Source organism: Macrosteles quadrilineatus, unplaced genomic scaffold (genome assembly GCF_028750875.1).
Source record: "Macrosteles quadrilineatus isolate MER2022 unplaced genomic scaffold, UCM_ALF_1.0 Scaffold_4__1_contigs__length_99947679, whole genome shotgun sequence".
Taxonomy (NCBI): domain Eukaryota; kingdom Metazoa; phylum Arthropoda; class Insecta; order Hemiptera; family Cicadellidae; genus Macrosteles; species Macrosteles quadrilineatus.
The window spans coordinates 52,152,405-52,177,393 of record NW_026542597.1 but is presented as its reverse complement, the minus strand read 5'-3'; the positions used below and the strand labels follow the sequence as shown (position 1 = coordinate 52,177,393).

The window sequence follows — 24,989 nt, the reverse complement described above, 5'->3', positions numbered from 1 at the left end:
TTCCTTCACCACCCCCTACGTCGTGGACCTGTTTCCCTCATCTCTTCCCAATCCCATAGCATTTTAGGATTTTAGATACGTTAATCTAATTGCCACAAACATTGCCCACACTCTGCACTGCTAGCCTTTACTACTTCTTTCGCCATTTTCTATGTCGTGGGCATGCTTCCATCCCTTCTCATAACATTTCAGCATTGCAGATACATTAATCTAACTGCTACAAATGGTTTCCAGTTCCCACACTCCACACCTTTACTACTTCCTTCACCTCTTCTTATGTTGTGGACTTGTTTCCCTATCTTCCCATAGAAATTTAAGATTGTAGATACCTTAATCTAATTAATCGTCATAAACAGTTCCCATACCCCGAACAGCTCGCCTTTACTACTTCCTTCACCACTTCCTACGTCACGGACCTGTTTCCTTCCCTTCCCATAGCATTTTAGGATTGCAAATACCTTAATCTAAAGGTCATAAACAGATCCCATACCCCGAACAGCTCGCTTTTACTACTTCCTTCACCACTTCATACGTCGCGGACCAGTTTCCTTCCCTTCCAATAGCATTTTTAGGATTGCAGATACCTTAATATAATCGTCATAAACAGTTCCCACACTCCGGACAGCTCGCCTTGACTACTTCCTTCACCACTTCCTATACATCGCGGACCTGTTTTCCTCCCTTCCCATAGAATTTTAGGAATGCAGATACCTAAATCTAATCGTCATAAACAGTTTCCAGACTCCAGACTGCTCACCATTACTACTTCCTTCACCACTTCCTACGTCACGGACCTCAAGCTAGTGTCGTCATTTGATTATATTTACGATTCATACCGTTTCTGTTCTAATATCTGTGGATTTGCTATCAGCTATTTCTTTATCTACTGCATTCAAAAGTCAACAGCTGATCATATGTTTTTGTTTATGTGTCAAATACATCTATATTAATAAAAGGCAAAGCCCTCACTGACTGACTGACTCACTCACTCACTCATCACTAATTCTCTTACTTCCCGTTTACCTAGGAGGCTGAAATTTGGTACACTGATTCTTTAGGCATTAAATAGGAAAACTAAGCTGTTTTTATCCTGATCTGACTCTCGGGCTCCGCCCCAGTGGCTCTGGAGTTTCCCATGTTAACCTTATGAGTACTCATATTTAAATGGAATTAATGAATCTTAACAGCTGTTTCAATTAAACAAGTTGGTTCTGTTCTATGATGTTCAATAGCATTAAAGTTACAAGGATTACCAACAGGGTGCAGCACTATTATCTCTTTTACATTAATGACAACAGCTAATTTGCAACCAAAAGGTGAGTGAGCGTAGCGAACGAACTTCAACCTGGAGGCGAGTTACCGTAGCGAACGAGCTAACCTGAAGGCAAGTGAGCGCAGTGAACGAGCTCCAACCTTACGTGACGTGATTGAGCCATGCGAACGAGCTCATCTTGAAAATTAAGAAGTTAAACGGGGCTAAGCCTGCGGGTACAGCTAGTCGAACTATATAACACAACTGGAACACCGGGTAGATAGGAGATTTGGGATAAAAAGCGCGCCGTTTCAGCAACCTTCCCCCACCACAAAGGGGGACTCGACGCAGATATGTCAGTTCCTCAAGCCGTGTACGCGGTTGTTAATAACCTCCTGGCCGTGCATACAATAGGTTGACTGCAATTAAAGTTATAAATTCGGAATCTGTATTAACTGAAGAATCTGGCAGGGCGTAGCCCAAGGGAAATATGAAAATTAAATTAAATTATATAATATTGCATTGTCATCCATTTGTGAGCTATGTTTCAAGTTTCAAGTCTCTAGCTCTTCGGGAACTTAGTATAAAATTGATTGCAAAATTTGTACAGGACTAGAAAGCGAGCTAATAAAAACGTTTTAATATATAATTCTGAGCAATGTACAAAACTCTAATTGTATTTATGAAGATTTATTGTTTGTTTGTTTACTCTATTACTGAATTAATAATTATTAATAATCTATATATTAATTTGAAACTGTTTTTCTTTGTGACAGCTATTTTGAGAGAACGGCTGGGCGTAGAAAATCGGTAGGGGTGTCTAAAGAAAGGTCTTGGTCTGTAGATGAGCCATCAAAAGAGAAACGTGGTGAATTCCCTTGGGGCTCTGCCCCAGTGGCCTTAAATTTCCCATCCCATGTTATTCTTATGGAGGAAAAACGGGGTTTTTGTCGCAGCTAATTTGAGAGACCGGCTGGGCGTAGAAACTTGGTAGGGGTCTCTAAAGAAAGGTCTTGGTCTGTAGATGAGCCATCAAAAGAGAAACAAGGTAAATTCCCTTGGGGCTCTGCCCCAGAGGCCTTTAAAGTTCCCTCTTCAGATTTGTTTACATTACGACCATATGCATTTTTAATGCAACAGCTGTTAATATTTAAATTGTGATTTATTGAATTTGTCAAAATAAAGTACAGCATTTGTAATGGATTTTTCTGATTTTAAAATTGATTTTCTTCTGCATCGTGTCATGTTTTGCAATATAATGTTCTATTACCAAATCAGTGGAAAATCCTAATATCACTTATGGAGTTAACTTATATCTATTGTATGGGTTGGTTTCTGCCTTTTTTACCACTTCTTGGAGATTACAATACCTAGCTGATATTCTTTGGCTATTGCATCTATAGACGAAACTTGGATTGGTGTAATTATTACAACGGAAAAGAGCGAGAAATCCTGGACAATTTGATATAGGCTAAAAATAAAACTGAATTAACACTGTGCTACATTTCTTGAGCAATCATTGATATAGGTAACCGATTTGCAAACAATGGAAACATAGAAAAAGTCATAGAACACATCCAGGTAAAAGAAATAGAAATATTTTTTTACACTAAAAACATTAAAAAAACAAGATCAGCTTTTTGAAAAAAGATAAGATATTTACAAAAGATTTTGATATCTAACTGTTGTGTAGATCGTAAGTATTTCCATAATCTTTGAGTCGCCTGCAATGCTCCGCAATTGCTCGAATTCGAGCAACAGGTACACTAGTAATATTATTATTATGATTCTCATTATAGATGTTTGCATTGGTTTTTGTTCTGCCACACTGTTCAATGCAAACACAAGAGATGTCTATTAAAATAAGTATTAAGAATGATTGAGATTTGCCTGTATATTCCAACCATGGTAAGTGAGTGTAACTTATTCAGTTATAGGCTAGTTTGACTAGCCAGAAAACCGGGCTGACACTAACAATGACAGGTTTTTACTTTCCTGACCCTATTTTCACAAGGTCAGTTTGTGTGGTATATTTTCCAGGGTGGCTCTTTCAGTGACATCCATATCCATGTTAATCAGACACACAAAAAAACATTGAAAATCTTCAAAAATATTGTTCAAAATGGCTCTTCATGCTGGAAATATGTAAACACCTACACCTTACCTACCCTTTAGGTTTTCACCCTACTAGATTTGCTGCTACGGGGAAGGTAAAAAGTGTTTTTTTGACCATACGTCAATAGTATAAGATGAAATAAATAAATTAGCCAAATTTTATCAACATATATCTACAAACAAAACAAGTAAACTACAACAGTTTTAATTTTCTCCATTAGAATAACAAGGGAATTTTAAATTAAAATATTTTTGAATTTTTTCCGTGACCGTTAGGCATAGCTCTACAAAACGGTTAAAAAATAAATTGCAAACTTTTTGTTTTGAGAATAAAAAATAGGTGAAACCAATTTTTACCCCATAAACCCCTGTTCCCATTGTCCGATTATGCTTGTTCGCGAACTCGTTTGAATAAATGTAGGTTTACACGTTTCTACCAAGTTTCATCAAAATCGGACCATTTTTGCTCGAGTTATCACCCTAACAGACACATATATACAAATATATATTATTCTTGAGGAGATCTTGATAGAGTTTATGATAAATGAAACATGAAACATTGCAAATTTTCTTTTAATACAAATGTTTTCAAGCAAAGAGAAATTAATGAAAAATGTAAAAATGAACAAAATAAATAAATATGAACTGTTTTTTCATAAATATATATATATATATGAATTTTAACGGATGGTGTTTTTGACCTCTAGGGCCCTCAAAACGAAAAATTAAATCGGTCCCGGGTCCAGGTCTTACTATTAGTACTACAGTAAATGGGAAATTCGCTAACAACATTTCATTTCATATAATTTTATTCATTTCAGTACATCAATACAGGAGAAGCGATCTACACTATATAAAGTTGAAAATGATTAATTTACAATTTATCAAAATATAAGAAGGTTTCAACTGACTTATACGATCCCCTCCTATAGAACAGGCACCCTGCTAGTTAAATATCAAGATATCTCTTTTCACCCAAGACAAGGTCAGTTAGTGAAAGTAATCATTTTAACAAACATACTAAAAAAAACAGTATTTTTTTTACCAGACAGAAGTACAAACAAATATTAAAAATTTAAGAAAACATTTTCATAAAAACAATAAAATGATCTTAGTTTAATAATCTAAATGAGAAAAAATAATCTAAATGATTAGATATCTAAATAAAAGTATACTGATATTCCAAATAAATATTAAACTAATCAACATAATGAATCTAAACTGATTTGTCTCCACTTCTTCAGCCTCCTCTCCCCCAACCACCATGCCTCCATCACCTTCTACCCTGTCATCAGGCCTGGAAAACAGAACAAAAATTAATACAAAAAACTGTATTCTGAACAAGTTTAGTCTTTTTATGCATACTTTTATTATTATTTAATGTGCTCAGTGGCGTACTGAGGGGGGGGGGGGCGGTTCGCACCAGGCCCCACACCAACATAGGTCTCCAAATATCAGGGCCGTATTCCCCTAACGGCGGACACTGTGATTTCCGAGAGCTTCGGCCTGGGAAGGGGACTCACTTGCGGCCTCAAAAGAATGCTTTTTTTCTCTTGGAAAATAAATGTTCCCACAATCTGTTAGAATTAGGGGGTACAATAATCCAAGTTTAACTTGTATTCTCATGATAGGCGAAAGCGTCTGCAAAGATTGCGTGATCAAAATTTACGACTACCAGCGATCGCGGGTGACGATAATCAGGCCTCGCAACCGCGAAAGATGTTCACGATTGCTCCGAGGATGCCCACGATTATAACCACTGGCGACTATGGAAGACGAAGATGATGACCCTGCAAACACGGAAGACACTCACGATTTGGTCATTACCGAGGACAATATCGTTTAATTTTGCCACAAATGCAGTAGTCGTTTGTTTCAATATATCAGTGCAGACACCCATACAACCCATTTTGTATAGGACAAAATATAATGTACAGAGTGTGGCAAAATTATCTGATACGTTTTCTTCTCTTAGTAGGTAGTGCAAGTGTTTTTTAAAAGTGGCAATTCCGGTGTAGCTGTTCAGGGGTAGTCCCGTACACGTTTCAACATGGGTCCAAGGGGAAAAGTCCCAACTTGAAACAACATTTTGCTGTGGGTCTGCACTTGGATAAGCTGTAGCTGTGCACATGTCTGGCCACTCAGTAGAAGAATTTTATGATATGACCTGCACTTTTTATTGATACAAAACGGCAAGAGTGCAACAGTTGAAGCCCAGTGGCTAAGCAAAGTGCATCTCATTTTCAGAACCAGTGATTGATTTGATTACATGTGACAAAATTACGTTATGAGCGACGAATCACACTTTCAACCACAACACATAGTCTTTCTCCCTCACTCTCTTGAAGTTATCTAGTATCTGGGCTGACCTTGGATGGCCTATTGATTTTAGTTTCAATGCTGAACTAGTAGCTCTAAAGTTGCTACCCAAAATGATGTTGCGAGTTGGGACTTTTCTTCTTTGATTCACATTGAAACATCTACTGTAAAGCTACACAGGTATAGCAACTTTTAAAAACACTTCCACTACAAAAATACATGGTGCTCAGGAGTCCACAGCTCCATGGCTACTAAAAATTGTTCACACGTTGGCTTTGTAACAACCCTATTCCCACCACCCTCCGCCACACACTGGCTTGACAGGGCGGCAAAGAAAACCATAAAATAATTTTGTTTGTCAACCGCCCTGAATGACCTTTTTTATTTCTTAAGGTAACAAATTGGCTTGGTGGACAACATTTTATGTCAAATGATCATCAATGAAACAGAAGAGTATTTTTAAGGCTTTTCAAGTTTGTAGGGTACTATTTATTTGAACAGCATTTGAAGGAGGTTGGAGTTAACTTTAAGATAAGATAAATTGAAGCACGCTCGTACTAAATACCTTATTGATCTATCAGAATTTTACTACTTCTTTCAACTGCTTCTGTTGACAACGCTTTTCCATTTCTCTAAAAATAATTTTTGTTTCAGTACTTACCAAATGTAAACACTATGACATATTCAGAATAATTATGTTGTCAAAAAATATAGCCTACATTTTCTAAAAAACAAAAGCAAATTTTGGGCACCTCTCCAGTTAAAATGTTCGATACACTAGGAATTCAGGAGGGTTATGCAACATAGGTTTCAGGACACGGCCCTGGATTTATAAGTATTAAATTTGAGGAAATGGCAAAACTTACCATAAGTTAGCTCTCTTCAATCTTCGTCTTTACTTCGCCCCATCCTCCATCTCCTCTTCCTATAGCACCTCTCCCCTGTACCCTCCAATGTCGGAGGATATTAATTACAACGCCCCCATTCTACTGGTAGGGTACAGCTCTGTACAGAAATATTGCAAAAAATAAAAAATAGTGTTATACAAATAATTTTAGTCTAATAAATAATACAAGAGTGTACACTCCTTTCTAGATTTGCGATATTGAAATAGGTACAGCTAATAGATGAAATTTTTTGGCAATCTGGGTCAAGTTAATATAAATGTTAGAACTTTTATCAATAATTTGGTTTGGACAAAATAAATTGCTTCAAACATTAATTCATTGTTATTTCCCAATTTGGAAAAATGCAAGCTATAGCCTAATTAAGACATTTCCAAACAACATGTTTCGTGATGTAATCCAAATAAATTTTAAGTAGGGGCCTAGTTTTAAATTGTTATAAAAACTAAAAATTTGCATACAGATTATAAATTATCCTCATGTTCCACCAAAAACTATTGTAACTAGTGGGCAAAGTGGCACTTTGCTACACATGAGAGAAATGTTTAAACGAACGAGCCGTAGGCGAGTGTGGAAAGTATCTCGAGTGCAGCAAAAGCAGTTTGCACTTGTGTTACAATAGTTATTTTATTTGTGTAACTAGTGGGCAAAGTGGCACTTTGCTGCACACGAGAGCAACGTTTACGCACTCGCCTGCGGCTCGTGCCAAGTGCAGCAAAGGCCTTTTGCACTCGTGTTACACATTATATTTTTCCTACAGTCACTATAAAGCATATAAATAAATGATTAGTCTTTCAAACACTATACAACACGTTTTTAGGTTCAGCTGGCAACACAAATAGGTGCCCTAGAGAAATAGAGAAAGTAGTACCCGGTCCGTATCACTTCGCTATTTTTCCTGGGCGAGAAATGTGCTCCGTGTTTTGAGAATATAGTTCCGTATGTTTTTGTAATTTGAAGTGGTTTCCGCGCCTAAAAAAATGCTTTAAAGGTATTTTCTTGTTTATTAAGATCGTAGGAATGTTTCAAAAACGTTTAAAAGTAAAGTCCAGAAAGTTCAGAAATACCGAAACTATAAACACGAAATTACAGGTTAAATCGTAGTTATAATAGTCAATCAGCTGCTCATAGTATTTTAATCTTTAAGTGTTGCCAACCTATTTCCAAGCGTACACGGATTACGTGCATAATAGAACCACGCTGTTTTGTGTTGTTTCGTTGGAATCCTGATGTGCGGCTAAGTATAAACCGTACGGCAAAGTATAAATAAGCAGCTTTCTGTACTATAAACAGTACAAGGAAGCCAACTTTGTCGGTTGACTGTAGGAAAATTATATTTTTCTTACAGTTATTATAAAACATATAAATAATTAGTCTTTCAAACTCGGTTCAACACGTTTTTAGGTTAGGTTAAATCCAAACATTGGTGAAATGGTAAGCTGTACCAGTTGATCCTAACATCTAGTACTAGGATTGCTTTCAGAGAGGTGAAAGCCAGTTGAGCGGAACAAACGTGATTTGATATTTGTATAAGTAACTAAATGTAAGAAAGTCAATAGATGCTGGTTTTATTGATTACAATTATAATAATTCAGATTTGTTTTTACTACATCTTGTTATTCAGATACCTCTTACAAAAGTGCATTATGGTAGTTTTGACCAGGAAAATATTATCAGTTTATTTTGGTGCAACACAAATAAACAACTCGATCACCTACCTATAACCTACACTTTACCTCCCTAATCTAACCTTACTTCAAAACACTTAATGTAGCCACGAATACTCATAAACCCCGACCAACCTTCCCCACATGCCTAAATTAGATCAGTGTTCAATCTGCGTTTTATTAATAAGTGTAATAACTTACTGCACCGTCGATGTAATTCAACATAATATAACCTGTGATGTATTATCGGATTAAATATCGATTTAGATTCGGTTCGATATATCGCTTATTAAATCCTGATTTCTAACATTGGCTGTTTCTAATCAGCTGGCAACACAAATAGGTTCCCAAGAAAGTAGTCACTGGTCCGTATCCCTCCGCTCCTTGCTTATGATCCGCGCACTGAGAAAGTAGTTCCGTATATTTTCTCGATTTTCAGTGAATTCCGCGCCTTAAAAAAAATGTTTTAACGGCATTTTCTTGTTTATTGAAATCATAGGAATGGTTTAAAAACGTTTAAAATAAAAGTCTAGAAAGTTCAAAAATACCTTATGATTCTCTTGTTTACATTTTTCTTGTAAACAAAAAACCGTCATATGGCTACTATAGTCCCATAAGCCTAATGTTAAAATTTGGAAATTTTAAGTTCGTTTTAAATTGCATTGGCATTATCTAATTGGAATTTGTTTGTTTATTAACCATCTCACTATTAGTCTAAGTAATCTTGTTAAGTTTAGCTGAAATGTGTTCTGCCGTTATTGAGTGATGTTGCTTTATTTGTTGCATTGAAGTTGATCCCAAAGAGCTACGCTCGCTTCGCTCGCTCCGCTCAATAATATCTAGTCGTAATATCTTGAATGGGTAGCCAACTTATTTTCAAGTGTACGTATGTATTACGTGTCTAGTTTAATAAAACCAGGCTGTTTTGTGTTGTTTAGTTGGAATACTGGAGTGCGGCAAAAAAAGAGTGCGGTAAAAGTAAGTAAATGCAGCAATTAGCAACTTTCTGTGCTATAATAAGTACAAGGAAGGCCACTTTGTCAGGTGACAGTTGGAAAAATAATTCACATGCGCTTCATTTTGAAAACTGTGAATGACTGACTTAAACAACCTTTTTATTATTACTGTTATTATGTTAAAATGTGTAATTTTGCGCTAATGCTGCCTAGTTATTAGTTTATAACTAATGTGATAACTGTATACACACATTTTTTTTGTCCTAGGACGCTACAGGCACTAGTCCGGAATTTTAATTCACATTTCACACTTCAGCCTAGGTCTAGGGCTGTGGTATTCAGACAAAAAATAATATAAAAATAAATAATGAAATACATTGGTCATCTGGCAGAATTTGAGCCCCAGCCCGGTACTGAAGTTTGCTCCCCTAGGGTAAAGAATTTAGTCAATTGTAGGCATTAGGCAGGCCTATAAAATACGTAGAGGAGGCTATGACTTAGAGCATTGGAACGCTGAGAAATATGATCAGTCATTAATATTAATCGGGGCCAATCGATGTGACGTCAATAGGCCTATGAGCGAAGACAGAATCATATTTAGTAAATAAAGTTGTCACTTCCAATTGCTTGGTGTTGAAAACAATCAGCTGTAGGCTTAAGTTACTTCACCCACAGTTCATTCCACTTGTTAATGTCATCCACCCTACCTTGACTATTCAAACATTTTGAGCGGCGATTTATTCCGTTTCCGTAATATTCATCTGCAGTGAAAAATAGTGGTCTATTTGGATTCAGTACATAAAAAACTACGCAGAGGATACGGGCCCGGTAACCGGACGTGGATTAGGCATCCGGCAGCTACTGTCATAACCTAACCTAACAAACCAAACTTGCTGATAATTGAAAAAATTGAATGAAGGTTAAATTCTGTCCATAAAATAAATTTATAAAAGCATAAAATTTAAACAAAAGATAGCCTATTGTACAGTTAAGAATAAACCCAAATATGGACAGTAGGCCTAGGACATAAAAATGTTCTTTCCATTTATGATAACCCAACCTAACATAACCGCCGCAAAGCGCTGTATATCTGTAGCCTCCGGATAATACTTACCACAGTACCGCTTTGAACATTGAATAACTTCAAACATAGCCTAGAATCTATCCCAAAAGGGGAAGAATATTGACTCACCTCACTTAAGTTATGGTTAGACCAAGGAACATTATCACAGCAGTATGGCAATTATTGCCTCCAGGGTACGGCTGATTCTCAAATTATGGGACAATTTATGTCTCCATTAAATAAAAGAGTAATAAAGAAAAATGTTGTGTATTTCTTTATATTATATACCTTATCCAACCATTAACTGTTTAGATTTAACATTATTTATTCACAAAAAGGGTAAATTTATTAATATTTTTTAATTTTTATACTGTAAAACGTCATTTCGGTCACTGTCGGTGTTGCAACTTTCACTTTATAACTCATCATAAAATGTTATTAATGATTGTTAATTTTGTTTTAGCCAATATAGTTTGTACACAACTCTGGTCTCTCTCTCATCTGCAGTGATGTCGATAGCAATGTCGTCCAGAAAGGTCAGTCAACTCTTAACTTACAATATTTAAAATAAAGACCAATTTGGGTTCAGGTCAAATTACAGCCTTTGCTCCAGGATCATCTATAAAATTAACATTGAAGTCATCAGCAATGAATGATATAATCCAAGTCAGCTCTAGAATATTTGACAGCACTTAAGTTTACGTCCTACACTCATTCCAATGAAGGTATTTCTTTAATAGGCCTACTTTCTTTCTTATTATTTGACGACCATACAAAGTAGGTATTTTAAGCCAAGTATGAATGGAGATGAGTGTAGGATGAGTGGAGCGATCCTGTAGTCTTGTTAGTGACTAAGACCGACATTCCTTAGACACAACTGTTAAATAATAGCCCAAACAGCTAATGGCAACTAAGGGACATACAGTTTATAGTGGAATCCGAACCACATTATTGCCTTGGTATAGGCCTACTATACGAATTGGTCTAATTATCAGGATAGTACTGGGGAGAGTCGTAGTAAGTATTCACTCGTGTGGACGTTCATCCACACCAGGGAGTGTCGAATCCACAGTGCATGCCTATAAATATCCACAATTCGTGACCTCCTAGTAGCTGGATTACAGGACAGCGCCACCCGTCCCAGTCATATTGATTATTTCATTTGATAAACTTAGGCCTAGGCCGGCTGCACTTTACTTTACGTCCTACACTCATTCGAATGAAACTAGGCTATTGATTGTTCGATTGTTTCATTCGATATACCGTTTCGTTAGTTAGGCCTACGTTAGGTTAACCTTACCTAACTTACCAAACCATATATCGAATGATACAAACGATTAATCGATATATCGATCGATATTTTCATTCGAATGAGTGTAGGACGTAAAGTAAAGCCCCTAAGCCTAATATTAAGTTTGGTTAGTTAGGGTAAAACCTAACCTAACTAAAGGAATGAAATATTCAAAATACGGGTAAAGTTTCTTAACTGGGCTATGCTAATATAGATTGAAACTATCGATTCGATTAGTAAACCTTCATGCGATTTTTTTGCCATCAGCAAGTTTTGTTACATAAACAAATTCTTAAAGTTGACACTGGGTCAGTGGGAAAAAGAGACTATCCTAATAGCCTAGGGATAGTGCCTATTCAAACATTTGCTACAATATTGTTTGATGATCCAGAATTAGCCTAGGAATAAGCTGTATCTTAGGTTCTTGTTGGTGACTTACCTAAGGTAGTGTGTGGTAGGGTAGGACTAATGTTATGAAGTTATCATGTTGATTACGTTTTTTATCCTATAAAAATTAACTTATTTCACATTATTCCTTGAAAACTATTGTTTGTAACACTCGAGTCATCTATTTTCTTGTAAAAAAGTAAAGAAATAAAAAAGATAAATATTTACAATATAGGCTACTTAAAAGTTTTTAGTCTTAGTCAATAAATAACCAGCTTGAAGATGTCCGTCGGAATTCGGAATCAAATATTGCGACTCGTGAGTTGAGGAACTGAACGATGAATTAGAACAACTCCTTTTCAAGAGTAGCTCCGAAGAACGGGAGCTTGTCGATATACTGGGACTATTTCAGTGTCGACATAGTGAAACTATTTCATTGTCGACAATATGGGATGTCGACAATTTGTGGTGTCGATCATTTGCGACGTCGGTTATTTGGGATGTCGGTTAAGTGGGAATATTCCAGTGTCGACAAACTGGGAATAATTCAGTTTCGATCAATTTCTACGGTTGTCGATATTATGGAACCCACCCCAGGTCAGGTTCACTGTTCCAGTTTCCTCGTTTCCTTTCCTTTTACGTCGCTCGCTGTCAGTAGTGCTGTCAAGTCAAGAACTGTCGAAGTCGAAAGTCGAACTACTGTCAGTCAAGTGTTAGTGAATTCATTCAACAATATAGGGATAGTGCGGTATGCCTATATAAATTACAGTATTTTAACTTAAAAGCACCCTTAAGTTTCAATAAATTACTCAATTGCTACTGACTTCAAAGAAAAATTAAACTGTTTTTCAAAGGTAATTGACGTAGGTAACTTACATGATTCATTCTTGTTTATGTGAAAATGACGGCTTAATTCATTGTGCATGCCTATGCACAGCTTAACTTGTAGATAAATATGTTATTTATGTACTTTACTATGAATTTGTTAAAACCTCCCACTACTTTAGGGTCAATCTTAAAATAGGTAAAGATTCAATATGCCTAAATAGGCCTATTTGTATTTCAATGGTTTGGGCCTAGGCCTAGTTTTATTTTGGAAAGTCGTCAAGTAGACTATTATGCATAAGTTCTACAGGGTGACACAAAGGAACCAGACGTTTTTTAAACAGCTTTTCCATTGTTGTCGCACGTGGTAGGAAGATTTAGGTTACCACCATCGTTTTCGCATAGGCCCTAGGCCTACTATACTTTTGTCCAAAATGGTGAATCCATCATCAAAACCCAGCGGGAATTTCATCGACATTTAAATATTGAACACCATGGAACGGTTCCAAGCCGAAATATGCTATATTAATAAGATGGGTCTCAGGGTTCCGAACAACTGGGAATATAACAAGAAATAAACCAGCAGGCCTTGTTAGAACTTTGAGAACACCCGAAAACATCGCCAGAGTGAGAGCAGCATTGATAAGGAGTCCATGCAGGTCTGCGCGAAAACATGCTCAAGAGCTGAACATGAACCACGAATCGAAGGAGAATTCTTCAGAAAGATCTTAAGTTTCATCCTTATATAATACAGGTAACTTACCTAGTGCAGGAACTTAAAGTGACTGACTATAATAAACGAGTAAACTTTATCATGATATTGTTAATGAGTGATGAAGCCCACTTCCACCGTAATGGCTCGGTAAACAAACAAAACTTCCGTTACTGGTCCAGTCAGAATCCCCGTAACATTCATAAAAAACCTTCACACTCTCCCAAGGTTATAGTTTGGTTGAGCGGTATCTTATTTCTGTTTTATTGGGCCGTATATTTTCGAGGCAAATGGTGTAACAGTCACAGTGAACTCTCAAAGCTATGTTTACATGTTGAACACATTTCTCCGTCAAGAACTCTGCAGACGTCAAATAAACCGAAGAAGGGTTTCTTTTTAACAGGACGACCTGCTACAGCTCACACTGCAGACCAATCAATGAGAGTCTTGCGGCAAATATTTCCTAACAAGGTGATTTCTCGCTTTGGTAACATACCGTGGCTGCCAAGGTCACCTGACTTGTCCAGGTGTGATTACTTCCCTTGGGGGTTTCTTAAGGAGCGTGTTTATGATCAAAACTCACACATTCTAGAGGATTCGAAGTTGGCAATCACAGAAGAGATCAATGGCATTGAACAAGACCTCCTGACCCGAGTTTCAGATGATTTTCAGACCAGAATGAACATTTGTAGAAAAAAGTACATTGACGCCATATGTGTGACGTCATTTTCAAAAAATGACTGTTTGGTAACAAATGGCAAATGTTTACCTCACTATTTAGGCCTACAGTATTAAAACCATTGTATACCTTTTAACTACTGTGTAAGTTACTACTTATTTTAAAAACGTATGGTTTCTTTGTGTCACACTGTATGAGCTAACACTATTTTAAATTAAATGAACAAGACATATGGTAGGCCTACCTAATAGCCTAATAAATCAGTAACATTGTAGCAATGGCTGGCAATGTTTTCACAAAATGCTACTACGTATTTACCGTTTGATTAAACTTATTGTAATTAAACACTTCTTTCATTCCACTTTGTTCTTCTTTACCAGCGTTTAAGTTAAATAATAAGACTTACGTTGACTTATTGTTAATGTTAGACAGTAAAAAGAACAAGGTGTACCGGTAGAATGTATATTCTTAATCTTGTGGGTCTTTGAAATATCAGACTCTAATGCCGGACATATGCTGAGATGCTCGTTAAACAACGAACGCAAGCCCTGCAATGCGGGAATGTTTCACTAGTGCATGTTGGGGCATAGTACACACACTAAGTTCCGCAGTCGTCAAGATTGACGGTAGTAGCAACTCATGGAGTCCTATATGGGAATTTAAGTTTCCCTACAGTATTTATTTGAAATAAAATTACGGTTAACATTTTTGTTTATGCAAAATGTTCACAGCTAACTTACAGTATGCCTAGTCTAATAAGTTAGTGATAATAAACTCGTCAAATTTAAACAATATATAACTTATCTATAAACAAGCCAATTACAACATCAGTTTGATTTTTTTCCGTTAGAATAATGACTTACCCGGGATTTTTTAAAATGTTTTAGTTTAGTTTCAGTTTTCTCTGTTCTTATTTTAAAAGCTTTCTATAAAGCAACAATATACTAAGTTAATCAGTTTTTGGTTTTAGGCCTTAAAATGATTTTTAAGAAATTTTGCAAAATGTTAGTTGGGTTCAAAAATGGCAAAATCTAGGCCTAATTGATTTGTTGAATTATAAGTAAAGCTCCGTTCTGATAGTCGAAACCTGCCATTTTACATCTTTGTGGTTGACACAGCATACATAATTAATTCACATACCACAACAGGCGCTCGTTTGTTGTCATCACAAGTTGTGTGGGAAAATCTGTGTCTGTGTTACAAAACTGTGACATGCAGGCCCACGTGTGTGCTAGACACTTAAACTTATGTCTTAGCTAACCTAGGGAACTTAGCCGTTAGGGAATATACATCATGAAGCCCCCATTATTTTTTGTTCTGTGCATTTTAGATGCAAGCTGTAGAAAAAGTGCTGCAGGACCAGGTATTGAGGGTCGCACAAACTGTTGAACAACAGTTGGATGCAGAACTTCAAAAGCTTGATGAACTTGACTCTGATGGGATTGAGAAATTGAGACAAGATAGATTGGAGCAGTTGAAAAAAGAGGCCAAACAAAAGCAACACTGGTTGTCAATTGTAAGTAAATATTTCAATCAGTTTTTATTTTACGTAGCCATCAATTAATTAGTTAAATCATTAATTTCCATGAATTAAGTTATTTGAATTCAAGTTCTCAAGTTTAGTTCAGTTTAATCTTGACATAGGTAGCTTAAAAATTTGTATGTCACAAATATTGGTACTGTACTTTCCTGTCAAAGGGAACATTTATTATTATCGATGATTTTTTCTGATACATCAATATTTTATTTTTTGATCTGATCTATATATATAAAATCCAATTTATGTTTGTTTGTTTGTCCTTTATGGACTCCGAAACCGCTCGACAGATTGTAATGAAACTTTCAGGCATTATTAAGCATTATTCAAGGATGGTTTGTGTGAAGTTTGGTGCAGATCCGTCAAAAGGGCTCCGCCCCAGTGGCTCTGGAGTTTCCCATGTTAACCTTATGAGTACTCATATTTAAATGGAATTAAAGAATCTTAACAGCTGGTTCAAACAACAAATTTGATTCTAAGATGTTCAATAGCATTAAAAAGTTAATAGGTTTACCAACAGGGTGCAGCACTATTATTTTTTAAATTTATGACAACAGCTAATTTGCAACCAAAAGGTGAGTGAGCGTAGCGAATGAACTTCAACCTGGAGGCGTGTTAGCGTAGCGAACGAGACAACCTGAAGGCATGTGAGTGCAGCGAAAGAGCTCCAACCTAAAGGTGAGTGAGGAAAGCGAACAAACTTCAACCAGGACATGATTGTGCCATGCAAACGAGCTCATCTTGAAAATGAACGAGCATTTGACATAAAACCGCATTAGGACAGGACAACGTCTCTCGAGCCAGCTAGTATATATATATATTAACTAATTGAAACATATCAGCTGACAACCACGATAAATACATATTGTTCAGTAGCAACAAACAATTACAAAAAATATTATATTGAAATGAAACTGTTCTTAACTAACCTAACATAACCAACCAAACTTGGTAAGTTACCATTTTAAAATTTTGTTTGATATTCCCCATATGCCTTTTCTGTTACTAAACGGAATTTTGAAATGGTACAGCAAGTTTGGTTAGTTATGTTAGGTTAGCTTAGAACAGTTTAATTTCTTAAAAATTGGATTGTAAGAAAATCAAAAATATCTATAGATCGAACAAATTGCTAACATTCAATGGTTGTTTTTACTTCTTGATAGTGATAAACTGTGATATTTGTTTAAGAAATTTTTTTTCTTCGTAGACTTTAAAGTACACTCTGTAACACACTACTCAATTTGACAACTGCTCTGCATGAAAAATGTTTGACTCTTCCAATACATTTTAATGTCTCTACTGGAAATAAACACGTCTTTTGTCTGCTTGGCCACATACAAAAAAGCTCTCATACACACTCTCGAATCAACTTTTGTTTTTGCACTAACAAAAATTTAATGCTGGTAGACCTGTCAGGTTTGTCTCACTCAGTAGGGTTATTGAAGATGGACATGGTTATTCAGAAAGACAAATTTAAGCTGTGGGGCAGTTAGTTATATTGTTATAATTTTAGATAACTTTGCTGACCTCAAACATAGTAAAGTGTGCTTACCAAACAATTTCTGTAAAATGGGAATAGATGAAATCTCAATCATTAAATAATTGTTTTACAGTATGTCAATTTTTTTTTTCGGAAACTAAACATTTATTATAAATATTACAAGACAAATAAATCTAAATTACAGATATTACTAACAATTTTGATTCTTTCAATATATATATTGGATGCCTGCACCATCTTCGAATTCTCTAGCAGATCTCCATTTTTTCCGAGATCTTCTCAGACACATGCTTGTTGCCCTTAAAATTGAGCAAGTTTATCCAATTGACTACTAGGCTGTAAGGCTTAACCCATTTTTCTGACAATCTTTCAGCTAATGCTCTTATTAGTGTTTGAAAATCGTTGCCTAGGATTCCGCAAACTGATGTAATCAAAGGGGTGAAAGAGGCATTCCGGTTCTCACAAGCTGTCATATACTTTCTTTTCTTTTCTTCTTCTACATTTTTTATGACATTGTCATGAGGTTTGGAAACATATGAGGGAGCATCGGTGTTTACGACACGGATATCAAATAATGCATCCCTCTGTGTTTCCCACACCCCTCTACATGTCAAGTCAGCTTTGATTGCAGGCCCGTTTGCATTTCCATTCTCTGCTATAGGTTTAGCTAAGTGCAAGTTTTACTAACACTACTTAGTGTATTAAATACTACTAGATAACCTGTTGCTCGAAATCGAGCAAAAATGCAACTTGAAATAAAATAATGAAGAACAAAAAACACAAACAGCAAAACCTCAATCAAAGAGTCACTCTAAAGTAATTTATATGACTGATTATTGGAACGTGAAAAATATTACGTTGTAAAAAATTATAAAAAGTAATTTAAGGTACAATATTTAAATGATTTAATTATTTTGGTTATCTCTTATGTACTGTAGGCCGCGGGTGCCCTCTATGAAATCGTAGATGTCAACTATACACTGTAAAATAAGCTTTTCAGACCAATGTAATGTAGCAAGCTAAATCCCTCTCTTGACGCCAACCAGTACGACACGTACGATAGCATTGTTAAATTATTTCTACGATATGTTCTGTTTTAGGCATGTTTAAATTAGGTGTCCGAACCAAAGTCTCCGGTTAGGAACATAAGAGTAGATTTAACGACGTATCTAGAACGGATTCACGTTAAACACTATTAGTTTTTGAAATTAAGAAAAAAACAATGATTTATTTAGCCAGGTGGTGCTCTTTTTTCAGCATTAAAATAGCTGCGACATCTATACAGCTAGCATCATTGTAGAGAGGGAAGCCACTTCTTTGGTCTCTTACTATGCACATAAGAATCTAACTCGACTCCTAGGAGCTCTCGTCCCTATTAATTTCTGCCACAGTTTTAAAAGATTAGGCAAATGGCAATTGGGCACTGTGACCCTATTTCCCGCATATTTTTTTTCATTTTTGTTTGAATGGTTTTACATACGCTGTTGGGTTCCAGTGCCAACGTCGTACTTATAGATCTGTGCGTATTCAGGATCATGGCCTTCTTGAGGAATTAGATTACCTACTCGGTGGTAAAACTTGTCATGGATCTTGAAATTGTAAATACCCTGTATGATCCTCTCGTCAAAATGAGCTTCAGAGCTGACCATGGCAAAGGCGCAATTGAATTGACGAATTTTACCCAGATAATTTCTGGATCCAAGCTTCACAGCCCTGTTTTCAGATTGGGAGTCTCCAATAAGTTCCTGAAAGTATGGGGAAATTCGCAAATGAGGTAAATGAACCTTTCATTTATGGCAACAAAGAGTAAAAATTGAACTGTTTCGGCCAGTCTTTTCTTGCTTAAAATGTAAGCCACCACAATGTAAAAATTTAACGTTCATTTGTCCGAGATTGGATGTATCACGACGGCGGTACTGCCACTCTGTATCCGTCAAATTGGGAGGATGATGCAAGCGGTCACGTTTGCGATCCCTCCAGCCACTCACAGTCCTTTGTCTTACTGGTGGCATTTAATTTTAAATTTAGATGAAATAGGAAAGTTAACCAATCAACAGAAAACACTACAAAGGAATTTTGATACACGTTGTAAATTACATGATAATATTGTAATGTAACGGGTAACTGCCCTGTGAATAATCACTTTCAAACAATCACACCGAACTGTAACGAAAGCTACATGACAATTCAGTAAAATACTATGTAAGGTAAATAAATTCAACCATTACAAACAATTAATTTGTTGTCAGGTTTAATTTGTCAGGCTTTAATTTGTTGTCAGGCTAGTAAACTCTTTATTTATGAACCAGACTTAGTTAACAGATTTAAAATTTTAAATACAATATAAATATTTAAGGTTTAAATACAAATATAAAATTCCAGCTTTGCTCTGTAAGTAATAAGTCCTGCAGTCTGTGGTTAACCTTAAAAACTATTTCAAACTACGTCCATATGTTATTTTATTTGTAAACAAAAGAAAATGAGTTTGATCTAATGTCAACAGATAGCGCCACCTTCCAAACTTTAGCCCTTAAATGTACTTAAGTGGTGCCCTTTCTTAATATTCTGAGACGTATTTGCACATCTACGTGAAAATACCTTTGATTTGACACCTCAAACGTTAAAATCCATCAAGGCGTTATTGAGTTATGACTGTGAAAAGAAAACTGCTTGCGTATTAATATATAGATTCTCAGAGTGTTGGGATTAATGATCTTGATACCCTCCAGATCTCAAGTTACTTATACTAAGATGTTATTACTCACATTATAACAAACATAAGTGCTTTAGCAAAACTTTTCAATGGATTAATTTTTTTAGGGTCATGGAGAATATGAAGAACTCACAGAAGAGAAAGAGTTTTTTGCTGTAACCAAGAAGTCTCCTGATACCATAGTACACTTTTTCAAGCATAGCACTCCTCGTTGCAAAATTGTTGACTTCCATTTCAACATTTTGTGTAAAAAACATTTAGAGACAAGATTTTGCAGGTTGGATGTTGAGCGAGCTCCATTCCTGACAGGTAAAACCTCTTTGAAAATGTTAACGAAAAATCCAAGTTAGGAATGTGTAATAAAGGGTTGATATACAGTACCTAATAAGTATAAAAGAAAATTTTTTTATTAATAGAAAATTTACAAACAATTAATAATTTTCAACCTCTAGATGACTCTTATGATAATAAGTAGCCTAAAGCAATAAAATACTAGAGTACTATCTTAGTACTATCAAATGATGCTAGTTTTTAACCTGAAGGTAATTTTCAAGTAGAGTAGTCCTAACTGGCTATAAGTAGTCCTTTCTATTTTATTAGCAATTTCTCGGGACGATTCTTTGCGGCCCCCAGACTGTTAGGAACAAAAGCAAAATTCACTTCAGGTAGGCCTAGCTTAAAAACATGTTTTTAGGCTTTTATTTTCAACATTTTTTTGGAGGGCGGCCCCCAGACACCCTTTTTATTGGTATTTCATATCGTCCCCTCCTCCCCCCAAATGCAATCACGAGCTGCCACTGCTTGCGGTCCTTTAAAAATGTAATGCAAACAATGGCTCTTTGAGAAATCCCAGTGAGTATTCCTGTGTTAAATTATATGTGAAAATCTACTTACGTAGGTATGCTGAAGGCGTCAACTGAAGTAATTTCCCATGCTCTACATGTTTTACAGCTCATCATCAGCAGCATCATACATTATTTACATGAATCCCATCAGGCGATGTTTGTTGTTTATTTGCAAATCTGTGTTAAGTATGTGTGTATGATGACCTACAACTAATTGACTGAGTGAATTATTTATAGCATGGTATTATACAACTTTAAAAGTGAACCCCTTAGTTCAAAACCAAACAAGTATCTTCTCATAGTACACCAGGTATTTTACTATTTAACAATCCTTTAGTGAGGCAATTAACATTCTCATGATGTTTTTAAATTCAATTCTCTTTTATGTCAGGAATTATTCTGTTGCTTTGTGTAGATATTATTGCTAATCAGTTCCGAGACAATCCCAAATTTTCATACCATTCAAATCAGTAGAAGAGACATTTTCTTTAACTTTCTGACTAAAACAAACTCAACAGAATCTATATATTAATAGGCAAGCATGTTTCTTTAAAACCTTTTTTCTCAGCTCGTGTGTATCGTAGGGAAAATCTACGCATACCGTTAGAAAGCTATTTTCCTGTAGGTGTGCAGAATCCCTTTATAAATTAAAATAGGCTCAAAAATAAGCACAAAAAATGAATTTGAAATTTTAAAAAATTAACATGGGTCTTATGCGTTGCTATGGTGATGACAAAATAACAACACAATATAAACAGAAAATCAAAACAAATGGAAGACATTCCAATCACATGTTTTATTTACAGTGTGGGATGAAAATAGAGAAGTTTGTACAATACATACTTTTGGTCGATTTTTCGACCACGGGGCGTGCTCTCGTATTCTTTATTGCTCACTCAAACATGTGATTCCACAAATGTTTGCATTGTTGGCTGACTTCTGTTTCAGAGAGATTGAAAATCAAAATGATTCCTACCATAGTTGTGCTGAAAGACAGTGACTTCAAGGACACCATCGTTGGTTTTACCGATCTCGGAAACTGCGACGACTTCTCAACCGAAATCCTAGAATGGCGGCTGGCTCAGTCAGGGGCTATCAACTACTCTGGTGACCTACTTCACCCACCTGATAAGAAGAAGCGATCAGACAAACAGGTGTTTGTTCACAAGAAGCACACAATCCGTGGCAAAGAAGATGATGACTCAGATGATGACTTTGAATAACAGATATTTGATATTGTTTCATGTTTGCTTTTAACAAATTTTTTTTAGTTTACTAACTTATCTTTTGTACTAATAAAATTGTCTTTAACTAAATGGTTTTTTTCTTTTTGAGATTTTGTTATTTGTTGGTTTGTGCAGTTTTACCTTACAGTTTTGATGACAATAAGAACTAATTGATATGCCTTTCTTCCCGTTCTGTGTAAAACAGTTAAATGGTTGTGAATATTTCTCTAACAGCTTATAAATTTGCCATCAGAACCCCTCCTTAGTTGTACCTTTACTATGCCCTAGCTTTAGAAATTTCGGCGTTTGAGCTCTTCGTAAATTTTTTCAGCAGTAAATTACAGATCGGCCCTAAAAATTTTGACACCAAATAGATCAGCCATCAAATACAGTTCAGCCAAAGTTTCTGTGTGCGCGACCAGAACTGGTTGAGTCTAGGTGAGGCGGTTGGTGGGGGTATTTTTGTGAAAACATTTGTGTCTTGCTACTCACTCACCCTTTTGGCCGAACTGTACTCTTGTACTGTGTTACTAGTCAGCCAAACTTTTTTTCATTTTAAACCTTAGCTGGCATAGCTCAACAAAGACAGCTGAAAGCTGTGTATTCAACATGTGCTAGGAGTCAAATTGTTTAGAATTAGAATATATGATTAATTGAGATGGGGACGCCACCTAGGTGCACATTTTAACCCAAATATTAGTGAAGCATGAGTGGAGAATAGCATAAGATGCCTTGTACAGCTTTGTTACTTAGACCACCTGTTTCATTAACCAGGGACCATCTATTCAAAACCCATTGATCAAGGACAGCTGGTTCCAGTTTCAAACAATCAAAAAGCTATGACACTTGAGATGTTTAAGGTTGCTCCTACATTGAAAACGGAATTTGGCGGTCTGAGGGTAGATTAACAACAACAGCCCTGATAAAGCTGAAAGAACACGTCATAGACCACGTTATAGACTGTTATATGACGTGTCTATGACTGTCATAGAACAGTCATAGAGGAAGGATGTTAAGTGACCAGCCTAGCCTGTTGTTTCTTGACTTCAGCAAATCGTTTGATTGCCTCAATCACGCCCAGCTACTACAAAAACTAAGAGTCCTAGGAGGAGGTAACGAAGCAGAATGGTTTAAATGCTATCTCAAGGGAAGAAAGCAACTGGTAGAAATAAATCACATCGAAAATAAGATCAACTACAAAATTCAATCTCCAACAACTAATGTAAAAAGAGGGAGGGGTGCCTCAAGGATCTGTACTGGGGCAGTGCTATTCCTCCTCCTCACGAATGTTATGCCAAACTGCATGGATGATGCCTGCTCTACTATAATGTGGGCAGACGATACTGTGCTTACCATCTCTAATAAAGCTACTGAAATGCTTGAAACAAATACGATCGCATGCCTCAACCAAGCTAAACACTACTGTATAAAAAATGACCTATTTATTTATTTTGAAATCTCAACTTCAACTATGTAAAAGAATTCGCTGTTTAATTTTGATCATATTAACCAAAAGTTGGCTTCAATGATCAAATCCTGAGAATCGAATCTCAAAATTAAAATGAAAAACCTGTTCGATTAGTTGATGTTACAAATAAATTAAGATAGGCTACTTAACAATAAAATTTTTACTATTAAATTAAAACTGAATGAAGAGAATCAACCATTCTCACAAATTTATATATCTGGCCAGGGGGTAAAAATCCGGGGGGGTAAAATTCTGAGGGTAAAAATTCGGGCCGTACATTTTGAGCTGACCTCATGAAGGGGGTAAAATTCCGGCCCGTATTCTCTAAATTTTATAATTTGATGTGTTCTGATTAAATTCACAACCTTGAAAATGTACGTTTAATCCATCCAACTGATGTCGCAAAACCCAAAAAGTTCGCGGCCGGAATTTTACCCCCTGGTTTGTGACGTCACGTTTGCCCAGGGGGTTAAAAATCCGCTACCCCACAAAAACATTTTGATACACTAAATTATTTGTTTTTTAAGCTATTTATTTATATTTGTGTTATGAGGGTAAAAAATTAGAAAAACCCATTTTTACCCCATAAACCCTCCGTTCCATGGTCCGATCATGCTGGTTCGCATACTCATTCAAGTTTATCCCGCCTTACACCTTACCTTCAAACCAAGTTTGATCAAAATTGCACAAAAATTACTCAAGTTAACGCCTCATGGACACATATGTATCGATATACATAAATATTATATAAAAACTAGTGCACCTGTTGCTCAAATTCGAGCAATTGCAAAGTATTATAGGCGATATACAGGGTGTTTTTTTAAAAACTTGCATCTTTATTTATGTAAAAACCGCAATAGATAGAAATATGCAGTTTGCAGGAATCATCTATTGACGTAGGGGGCCCAATTGTTTTGAATTCTACGTTACATTCACATTCCCCCCCTGCCCCCAACTTAATTTTTTTAAATAGCAAGGTACCCCTTGTGACATATCAAATAAAACAGCATGAAAAAAGAAAATGTTTGATGAAAAAAAATTGAAAATCGGTTTATAAATTTGCGAGAATTTCCCCCTCCCCGGAACTTAATTTTTTTTAATAGCAAGGTACCCCTTGTGACATATCAAATGAAAGAGCATGAAAAAAGAAAATTTTTGGTGAAAACAAAATTAAAATCGGCTCATGAATTTGTGAGATAATCCCCCCCCTTTATCCCTACCCATAACTTGTTTTTTAATAGCAAGGTACCCGCCCTTGTGACATATCAAATGAAAAATAAATTTCACCAAACATTTTCTTTTTTTATGCTCTTTCATTTGATATGTCACAAGGGGTATCTTGCTATTAAAAAAAATTAAGTTCCGGGGAGGGGGAGGGAGAAATATCTCGCAAATTTATGAACCGATTTTCAATTTTTTTTCATCAAACATTTTCTTTTTTCATGCTCTTTCATTTGATATGTCAGAAGGGGTACCTTGCTACTGTATTTAAAAAAATTAAGTTGGGGGCAGGGGGGGATAGGGGGGG

At 36.0% G+C, this 24,989-nt stretch overlaps 1 protein-coding gene and 1 long non-coding RNA gene across 3 annotated transcripts; one reads left to right on the top strand and one right to left on the bottom strand.

The window, feature by feature from the left end:
* Positions 1-4,272: 4,272 nt before the first annotated feature.
* On the bottom strand, positions 4,273-12,238 carry LOC128992616 (uncharacterized). The gene is made up of 3 exons (XR_008490725.1): positions 12,008-12,238; positions 6,553-6,691; positions 4,273-4,664 (listed from the first exon to the last, which is right to left on the bottom strand). It is a non-coding gene; the product is annotated as an uncharacterized LOC128992616 (long non-coding RNA).
* A 413-nt stretch (positions 12,239-12,651) lies between these two features.
* On the top strand, positions 12,652-22,083 carry LOC128992387 (thioredoxin domain-containing protein 9). Of its 2 annotated transcripts, none has more exons than XM_054415941.1 (4): positions 12,652-12,809; positions 15,502-15,687; positions 20,030-20,231; positions 21,716-22,083. In XM_054415941.1, exons 2-4 carry the CDS (start codon positions 15,502-15,504, stop codon positions 21,988-21,990), a joined length of 663 nt encoding a protein of 220 aa, XP_054271916.1. In that variant the 5' UTR covers positions 12,652-12,809; the 3' UTR covers positions 21,991-22,083. The 2 variants fall into 2 exon arrangements, with proteins under 2 accessions (XP_054271916.1, XP_054271917.1); XM_054415942.1 differs by having other exon boundaries at positions 12,654-12,818.
* The last annotated feature ends 2,906 nt before the right edge of the window (positions 22,084-24,989 follow it).

Coding starts and splice junctions, on each gene's coding strand:
- LOC128992387 (XM_054415941.1), top strand. CDS start 15,502: ATGCAAGCTGTAGAAAAAGTGCTGCAGGACCAGGTATTGAGGGTCGCA. Junction 15,688..20,029: donor AGCAACACTGGTTGTCAATT/GTAAGTAAATAT, acceptor TAATTTTTTTAG/GGTCATGGAGAATATGAAGA. Junction 20,232..21,715: donor GCGAGCTCCATTCCTGACAG/GTAAAACCTCTT, acceptor CTTCTGTTTCAG/AGAGATTGAAAATCAAAATG.